This window comes from Callorhinus ursinus, unplaced genomic scaffold (genome assembly GCF_003265705.2).
Source record: "Callorhinus ursinus isolate GAN/ISIS: 27379988/994484 unplaced genomic scaffold, GSC_fseal_2.0 scaffold1800, whole genome shotgun sequence".
NCBI lineage: Eukaryota > Metazoa > Chordata > Mammalia > Carnivora > Otariidae > Callorhinus > Callorhinus ursinus.
This window is the reverse complement of record NW_027398854.1, coordinates 1-9,696: the sequence shown is the minus strand read 5'-3', so window position 1 is coordinate 9,696 and position 9,696 is coordinate 1. Positions and strand designations below refer to the sequence as shown.

Below are 9,696 nucleotides of genomic sequence, written 5' to 3'. Positions count from 1 at the left end.
AAGGAGAGAGAGTATGATGGCGATGGGAGGTAATTAGGGGAAGTTCTTGGAGGTAGTGCCATTGGAACAAGAATCCATAAAATGAAGATCTAGAGGGAGAACATCTCAGGCTGACAGAATAGCAAATATTTCCTGAGGTAGGAACGAGTTTAGTGTGTTTAAGGGATAGGAAGAAAGCTTGTGGGCTGGGAGCATAGTATATGTTGGGGGCAAAGGTGGTGACGGTGGGAGTGAAATTTAAAAGGTCATGTTGGGCCTTGTAGGGTATGGTAAAGAAATGGATTTTATTCCAAGTGTGGAAAGCAGGGGAGTAGTGCTGTGATCTGATATTCTTCTAAAAAGACCTGTTTGTACAGAAAATGGTCCATGAGAAGCAGAAACAAGAGGCTTGTCATGGCCCAGATGAATAATGCTGGTGCCTTTGACTATGGGAGTGGTTATGGGTGGCTTCTGGAAGGCTGGCAGATTGAGGAGATATTTGGATGGTAAAGGTGACAGGTTCTGCTGATAGATTGGGTATTTTTTTTAAGGATTTTATTTTTTTCATTTGACAGAGAGAGAGAACTCAAGCAGGGGGAGTGGGAGAGGGAGAAGCAGGCTTCCTGCCAAGCAGAGAGCCCGATGCGGGGCTCGATCCCAGGACTCTGGGTATTGAGGATAAGGAAAGAGAAATCAGCGGTAACTCTGAGTCTCTGGCATTTAGGATGAAGATATTGGATTTGACAAGATGGAGAATGCTGGTATTTTTTAAAAGACAAGTTTCATGCAGGGACACCAGGGTAGCTCAGTCATTAAGCGTCTGCCTTCGGCTCGGGTCATGATCTCAGGGTCCTGGAATCAAGCCCCTCATTGGGCTCCCTGCTCGGCGGGAAGCCTGCTTCTCCCTCTCCCACTCCCCCTGCTTGTGTTCCCTCTCGCTATGTCTCTCTCTGTTAAATAAATAAATAAAATCTTAAAAAAAAGAAAGGAACGTTTCCACGGAGTGGTGAGAACAAAAACCTAGTTAGAGTACAGTTGACCCTTGAACAATGTGGGGTTAGGGGTCCTGACACATCCCCCCCCCCGCAAGTCGGAAATCTGCGTATACCTTTGACTCCCCCAAAACTGAACTGCTAATTGCCTGTTGACCTGAAGTTTTACTGATAAAGTCAGTTAACACATGTTCTGTATGTTGTGTGTATTACATACTGTATTCTTACGGTAAAGCTAGAGAAAAGAAAATGTTATTAAAATCATAAAGAAGAGAAAATACCTTTTCGGTACTGTCCTGTGTTTATTGTAAAAAGCCATGTGTAACTGGAACTGCACAGTTCACACTGGTGTTGTTCAAAGGTCAGTTAGAGTCTGAAGAGAAAATGTGAAATAAGGAAGTGGAAACGGCTTACATAGGTTAAGTTTTGATGATAATTTTGCTTTGAAAGAGAGGGAGAACCCAGGTGGCTTCTACAAGAGTGTGTGGGCTGGAAGGCAGGGTGGTTGGTTACTTGGTTGGTTAGTAAGATGGACAGTAATTTTGGCAGGCTTTTTAAAGCTGACTGATGTGATCCAGTAGTGAGGGCACATGATTCTTCAGTGAATGAGAAGGGATGGGATCCGAGAAGTAGAAAAGGGGATGCTCCTAGATAGCAGCAGGGACAGTTCATCCACTGTCACAGGAACGAAGGCAGAGCCTAAGGTCACAAATGCAGACAGGTTGGTGACTCTCTTGGTGGGATGATCAGTGCTCCTGTCAGATCGTTTCTATTTTTCTCAACATAAAGTTAGGTCATGAGCTGAGATAGAGGAGTTTTATGATAAAGGAATAAGAGAGTCATCTCAGATAGTGAAAAAGGTAATTATTAGAGAAAGGTAGGATTGGGGAGCAGGGCTCAATGTCCACATGCGTTTCATGGGGAACATAAATGCCAAAGGAGACCAGTGTCCATGGTTGTATATCATTTATCCAGTCACCTCTAGCTGCTTGGTTGCAGGCACAGAACAGCCCAACTGTTGAGCTTGGAGCCTGAATTTCCTTATTCTGAAATGGGAATAATAATCTGTTTTGGGGGTTGATTTTAAGAACTAACTGAAAAATTAAGAAGGAACTTTAGCATCATATTTGAGTAGGGCTTTACAGTGTACAATTCTATCACAAAATCCTGGGCTTACATACCCCTCTTCTTGTGGATAGAATTTGAATAGCTCAGCTTTGAGAATTGGGGGAAATTCACGAATATTAAACCTCTGGGGAGAAATTGCTCATTTGCCTCTGCATATACTGCCGGTTGATATTTATGCCATAATAATTTCCCAGGAAAACATCGGAATATGACCAGAAAAGAATAGGCTGCCAGTTTTTTCTTGAATTTCAGAGGGAAGTGCAAAAACCTGTGATGGTGTACAGTGTGCCTTTGAGGAACTTGTTGGAAAGATCATTCAGACGCCTGGACTTTGGGAAAGTGAGAACCAGAATAAAGGAGTGAAAAGTACACACAGGGAAGAAGGCCCTGGAGGAGCAGCCTGTGGTGGTTACTGTTCTGTGTTATAAACTCTGGGAAACTCCATCTCTTGCATATTTGATCACATAGTTACATCTTTATATAAACTTTTAACTGCTATTTTAGGGACCTTGCAGAACATTAAGAGGATTACACATCATGACCAAGTGGGATTTATCCCAGCAATGCAAGAGTGGTTCAACATGGGAAAATCAGTCAATGTAATACACCACACTAATAGAGCAAAGGATAAAAAGCACATGATCATCTCAATAGATGCAGAAAAGGCATTTGACAAGATCTAATACCCATTTATGATAAAAAAAAAAAAAACTCAAGAAACAAGGAATAGAAGTGATCTTCCTCAAAATGATATGGCCATTTATGAAAACTGCAGAGCTAACATTATACTCAATAGTGAAAGACTGAAAGAGTTCCCTCTAAAGTCGGGAACAAGAGAAAGGTGCCCATTTTCTCCAATGGCATTCAACACTGAAGTAGAAGTGCTAGCCAGAGCCGTGAGATAAGAAATAGATATAAAAGGAATTCAAACTGGAAATGAAGAAGGTAACTATTCCTTTTTACATGATTCCATGATTCTATATCTGAAAATTCCAAAGAATCCACAATCAAACTAATAGAGTTAATAAACAAATTGAGCAAAGCTGCAAGATACAAGATCAACACACAAAAATCAGTTGTGTTTCTATTTGTGTGCAATCAGCAATCCAAAAATGAAATGAAGAAAGCAATTCCATTTAAATAGTGTCCAAAATAATAAAATATTTAGAAATAAATTTAAACAAGGAAGTGAAAGACTAAAAATTACAAAAATTTGGTAAAAGAAACTAAAGACCTAAATTAATGGAAAGAAATCCTTAGTTCATGGGGAGGAGGACAGTATTGTTAAAATGTCAATCACACCTAAACCTATAGATTCAACACAATCTTTCTTAACAAAATTCCAGTTGGCCTTTTTTCTTAGGAAATGGAAAACCCAACCCTCAACTTCCTGCGGAATTGCAAGGATCCCTGGATAATCCAAACTAATCATGAAAAAGAAGAAAAGAACTGGAGGACTGTGATTTCCACAACAAAGCTACAGCGGTCGAAACAGTGTGGTACTGGCAAATCAACAGACTGGTAGTCTAATGGAAGAGAATTGAGAGTCCAGAAATAAACCCATACGTCTACAGCCAATTGATTTTTGACAAGGATGCCGTATTCCAACCAACTTGGAAAGAACAGTCTCTTCAACACATGGTACTTGGACAACTGGATTTCCTTGTGTGCAAGAATGAATTCCATTTGTGAATAGAATGACCTCTACTCATACCATATACAAAAATGAACTAAAAGCTGATCCACAACTTAAATATAAGAGCTAAAACCATGAAACTCTTAGAAGGAAACACGGGGAAAATGTGCATGACCTTGGACTTGTCAATGGATTCATAGATGTAACACCAAAAGCATAAGTAGCAAAAAGAAAATGATAAAAGATACATTGGATTTCATCAATATTAAAAACTCCTGTGCATTAAAGACATTATCAAAAAGGTGAAGAGACAGTACACGGAAGTGGGAGGAAATATTTACAAATCTTTATTATAATTTCTTTTTTGAGAAAGAGAGAAAGGGAGAGATGGCAAGAGCATGAGCAGGGGGGGGGGGGGGGGGGGGGGGGGGGAGTGAAAATCTTAAGTAGGCTCCACACCCAGCACTGAGCCTGACGATGGGCTTGATCTCACAACCCTGAGATCATGAGCTGAGCTGAAACCAAGATTTGGGATGCTTAACCAACTGAGCCACCCAGGCACCCCTACAAATCATCTATCTGATAAGGGTTTAATATCCAAAATACACAAAGTACTCATTAACAACGGGACTCAACAACCAAAAGACAAACAACCCAATTAGAAAATGGGCAAAGGACTTGCATAGACATCTCTCCAAAGAAGATAGGCAGATGGCCAATGAGCACATGAAAAGATACTGAACGTCATCATTAATTAGGGAATTGTAAATCAAGCCACACTTTGCCACTACTAAGATGGCTATAATCAATAAAAGAAAAAGTAACAAGTGTTGGTGAGGATGTGCAGAAATTGGAACGCTTATACATTGCTGGTAGGATATAAAATGGGGTAGCCTCTGTGGCAAGCAGTTTGGCTGTTCTTCAAAGAATTACCATACAACTCACCAATTCAACTCTTAGGTATATACTGAAAGGAATTGAAAACAGGAGCTCAAACAAATATTTGTCCACCAGCATTATTTACAATAGCCAAAAGGTGGAAACATTCCAAGTGCCCATCAACAGATAAGTGGATAAACAGTGCTGTTTATACACGATGAAATATTAGTCAGTCATAAAAAGGAATGAAGTTTTGATGCATGCCACGTCATAGCTGAACCTTGAAAACATTGTGCTAAGTGAAATGAGCCAGTTACAAAAGAACAAATATTGTATGATTCCACTTATATGAAATCTGTAGAACAGGCAAATTCATAGGGATAGAAAGTAGATGAAGGTTAACCGGGCCTGGGGCCGTGGAGGGTTACTGCCTAATGCTTATACAAATTCTGTTTGGGGTGATGGAACATGTTTAGAAACAGATAGTTGTGACGGTTGCACGTTCAATCCAATTCAACGGCTGACAGTGTGAATCTGATTAATGCCACTGAAAAATGAATGAAATGATATATTTTATATCTTTTATATGTATTTCATCGCACACAAATAATTTTTAAAAAGAGTTGAACAACCAGTAAAGCTGTTTTACCTGTAGCATGATGCGATTGCAAATAATATGATTAGCAGGGGCGCCAAGTGCAACAAAGGGATCACCTTCGTAGAAGTTGCTTCAAATTCCAGTTGTATGGAAAGTGATGTGAAATAGATCACCTGCCACAAAAATATACCCAAGTAAATAACTTTTCACTCCCAATATCTGTGTGTGTTACAAACACTACTGAAACACTAAAGCTTATTCATTGAAACAACAGGTTAAAGTTTAGTAAAAGATCAAAATATGTGAACTATGACTTTAGAATAAAGAAGGCAACATAGATTTGCTTCTTCCCGCAAATCCCTGGCATGCTTTGCAAAGTTTCTTGCAAAAACCCGAAGTTTGACACTCCTGACTATACAAAATCTGAGTTCTGTATGAGACCGTGAAGTCATTGACAGCCACAGAAAAGTGTCACTTTTTCTAAATTTTATTAGGTTGTTGTCTTTTACTATTTTAATTGCATTGATATTTCAGAAAGATCTAGCATTCAATGGCTTTTTCCAGCAGTTGTCTCACTTTGACCAGGTTTATTCACAAGTACTAGTAGGCTTGCTGGCTCAACGTTACCGAATAGTTAGCATGGCCCTGGCACTATGCGATTACTTACTCGGAAAATGCTAAGCTAGTTCTCTTTTCAAAAACAGCATGGAACTTCTGCTTAAAGGTGTTTTTTTTTTTTTTTTTTAATTTTATTTTTTATTTCACTGAAGTCCAAACAAGTTTTGGGGGCTCCCCCAAACAGCAGAGACTTTAACTAAAAGTAGGAATTTCAAAGTCATTTGACTAGGAAACCTGATGGTCAATGTCTGTACGGAACAGACCTACGTTGAGGATGTAGGATTTGTGTTTTCCACCAGAACATTACTAAGGATTTAAGATTTGTGGCATCCTTTGATGTGTTAGATTAAGGACTCTGGACTCTGGATTAAGTACCAAATAGAGTAGAGCACTCCCAGCTTCAAGCCAAGGACTCCCTCAAATAATCAGGGAGTGCTACTGCTATGATCCTTGGAAGAAGTGTCCTTATTCCTCCCACCTTCTCCTGGCCTCCCTATCAAGCCCAGCCACCAGGTACCTGGATCTACTTCAGGGCCAGACTCGTTTCGATGTTGCTAAATTGGTTCAGGAAATGGATCAACCACATCTTGCTAAGCTCGTTGATCTCTCCATCCTCAGTCTTCAGGTAGTACAGAAGCCACATGGCTTTGGCCTTCACGAGTAACTGGTTCCTTACCGACCTCTTGCCTAAAAGGGTTCCTCCAATGGTGCCGGCCAGGTAGATGGGCTGACCTGTTTGGTTGAAGATTGGGAAGGTGATGTGTCTCAGGTCGAGGTTCTTGTTCATCTTCCAGGCAGCCAGGAGTGGGTTGGAGGGCACGCAGAGGCCCTGGTTCTTAGTGCACACCTGACTGTAGCGGATCTGGGTTCCGTTTTCCTCTGTCACATACAGATCCTGTACCATATCGTCCAGTTTACCAATTTCCTCTAGGATTTCTTGTTCCAGCAGTGAGGCCGTGTTGGAGACTGCCAGAATACAGGCGAAATTGACTTTGGTGCTTTTCCTGGAGATGGAGAAGCGGTAAGAGTCAGCGGTAACATGTCCCTGCACAAAGCGCCGCTCAGCCTTGGCCGGGCTCCCATTGGGGGTGTACTTCTCGAGGTTTTCTTCTAAATCCTTGGGCCAGGGGCGCCTGGGTGGCTCAGTTGGTTAAGCGACTGCCTTCGGCTCAGGTCATGATCCTGGAGTCCCGGGATCGAGTCTCACATCAGGCTCCCTGCTCAGCAGGGAGTCTGCTTCTCCCTCTGACCCTCCCCCCTCTCATGTGCTCTCTCTCTCTCTCTCTCTCTCATTCTCTCTCTCAAATAAATTTAAAAAAAATCTAAAAATAAATAAATCCTTGGGACAGTAAATTGAGGCAGTGCCCAGAGGGGCCGTCAGCAGCATGGGTGCCAGCAGGAAGATCCAGGGGTGCGAGCCCACCTCCCACCCCAGCCTTCCGAAGGCGTGGGAGAGGGTAGCCTCTAGGCAGTTGGTGTGGCAGTGGGGTCTCTCCGACAACTGATTTTCTGACCGGGGAGCCGGCCGACTTGAACGTCCCTGCACTGACACCGACTGAGAATGGGATGCCCGAGGGACTGCACGCTCTGCCCCAAAGCCCAGTTCAGCTCTGCTTCCCCCCCTCGCCTCCGCCTCGGGCCAGGCCTCTGGCACCACCGTGGAGGGACTAAGGCTCATTTTCAGCAAGGAAAAGCAACGTTCCCCAACTGGACAGCTGATGAGACTGCAGCTACTGAGGGGAGTAACGGCTTCCTGGAGAAATTCTACCGGAGTCTGTTTGACTTCCGGAAGTTCACTCCTGGGACCTGGAGGTGTGGTTGGGGATCACGTGTTTGTTTGTTTGTTTGTTTTAAGATTTTTATTTACCTGTGAGAGAGCACAAGCAGGGGGAGCAGTAGAGGGAGAGGGAGAAGCAGGCTCCTCACTGAGCAAGGAGCCCGATGTGGGACTCGATTGCAGGACACTGGGATCATGACCTGAGCCGAAGGCAGATGCTTAACGACTGAGCCACCTAGGCGACCCAGGGATCACGTGTTTTGACCCATAGCCTCACTAGCCCCAAATTTGTCTGGGCCATGCCTGTGCCCTCGGGAGTCTAGTTAACACAGAAACACTTCGTAAAGGTAAGATGCGTGCCTGTTCTACAAGACTTACATTTTATTGGGGGAATTTGGTTTGTCCACACACACACACACACACACACACACACACACACACACACACACGTGTCCTAACCTTTCTGGGATCATCCAGTAACACAGTTATTGGCTAAGGTGAACCTGGTACACTTTATTATTTTTATTAACTACAAAGCTAAAATAGACATTCGCCTTGTAAAAGGTTAGAAGTCAATATGTAGAATGAGAAGTGAGTGTTTATCTTTGGTCTGTTCCACAGTTCCCAGGATGGAGGGACCCCTGTGTTCATGTCACCTTTTTTATGAAAGTCCTCACCTACCTTTTAACATGCAGGAACTGAAAGGCAGGTGGTGAGCGGTTCCTAGAGTTAGGAGAATTGCTTGCCATGTTTTCCATAGTTGGCAGTCACCTAGCATTAATTGTGATTGTGTTTTTCTGTGGGGAGTTATGGCATTTTACCGAAATCTCCAGATTGTAAGAATACCAAGGCCAAGAGTTTAAGGAAGATACCTTTAACAGTATTTTAAAGGAGAAAGTAATAAGAGATACTGTTAAGTTGGCTTTACAGAAAGTCATTGCTTAAGAGTGACATTAATAACCACAAGATGGCACATAGTTTCTATTGAATTTTTAAAATTTTAAAAATTTTTTTATTTTTTAAAGATTCTATTTATTTTTTGCCAGAGAGAGCGAGAGAGGGAACACAAGCAAGGGGGAGCTGCAGAGGGAGAAGGAGAAGCAGGCTTCCCGCTGAGGAGGGAGCCTGACATGGGGCTCGATCCCAAGAGCCTGGGATCATGACCTGAGCCGAAGGCAGACGCTTAAGGACTGAGCCACCCACCCCATTTTCTATTTCAAAAAAAAGGTAGGGTAAATGGGACCGAGGATTCCTTTTCTCCTTTATCTGCATGTTGCAAGTCCTAGTTATAGCTACATCTGGAGTTTATCCTTGGTGTGCTATAAATCTAGAGGCACCTGTATCACATTTAAATGGAGGAACTGATCTGGGAATTCCATTTGTTAAACCATATTAACTTTATGGAGAGAAATGGCTCAGCTGGTTTCCTAAACATTTAGGATGTAATGTTAGACGAAAGGTGTTCACAAGTATTCTGTAATGTGCAAAACCAAACACAGGACCTCTTACTGCCCATCTTTCTTTAGCACAGCATCAGCGTGTTTTTTTTTTTTTTATCCTCAAAACACAACATTCGAAACAAAATTTCTATAATTGCTCATAAATCAGCCACTGTGAAGCACTAAATTCTATAGGAAAATATGTACCTCAAGGTTTGATTTTATCGAGGCTTTTCATTCTAGTTCATTGATTCTAGATTACATAATTTTGCTAATCTAGTTATCTAGATTACTAATGTTTGTGTGGGTTTAGAATGTCAATAAAAAATACCACTAATAGTTGTTCCCCACCGGTTTTACTGTATTATTCCATAAAAGGAATTTGGCACTATTAGAATGAGCTCATCTGCCCTATTTGAGTCGTGAAACCCTTTCTATTGGTTTCAGAGCCCTAGACTAATCCAAGTGCAGCTATAACAGGGCCTAGAAGTCACATGTCCTAAGGGACAAGGCTCTGAAGTTTCTTCCTTTCAATTCAGACAACCCTCTGGCCTTAATCTGAGAATGATGTCTACTTTGTCAGGATAGGATTCTCCATACTTGATAAAATACCTTCTGGATGAGAAGGGGGTGGGTATTGGGAATTCAAG

At 42.1% G+C, this 9,696-nt stretch overlaps 1 protein-coding gene across 1 annotated transcript; it reads right to left on the bottom strand.

The window, feature by feature from the left end:
• Positions 1–6,198: 6,198 nt before the first annotated feature.
• On the bottom strand, positions 6,199–6,947 carry LOC141372156 (patched domain-containing protein 3-like; the record flags this gene model as incomplete). Its single annotated transcript, XM_073890667.1, has 1 exon — positions 6,199–6,947. A coding segment is annotated over one exon (594 nt), but the record flags the coding sequence as incomplete, so codon positions are not given.
• Positions 6,948–9,696: the final 2,749 nt, after the last annotated feature.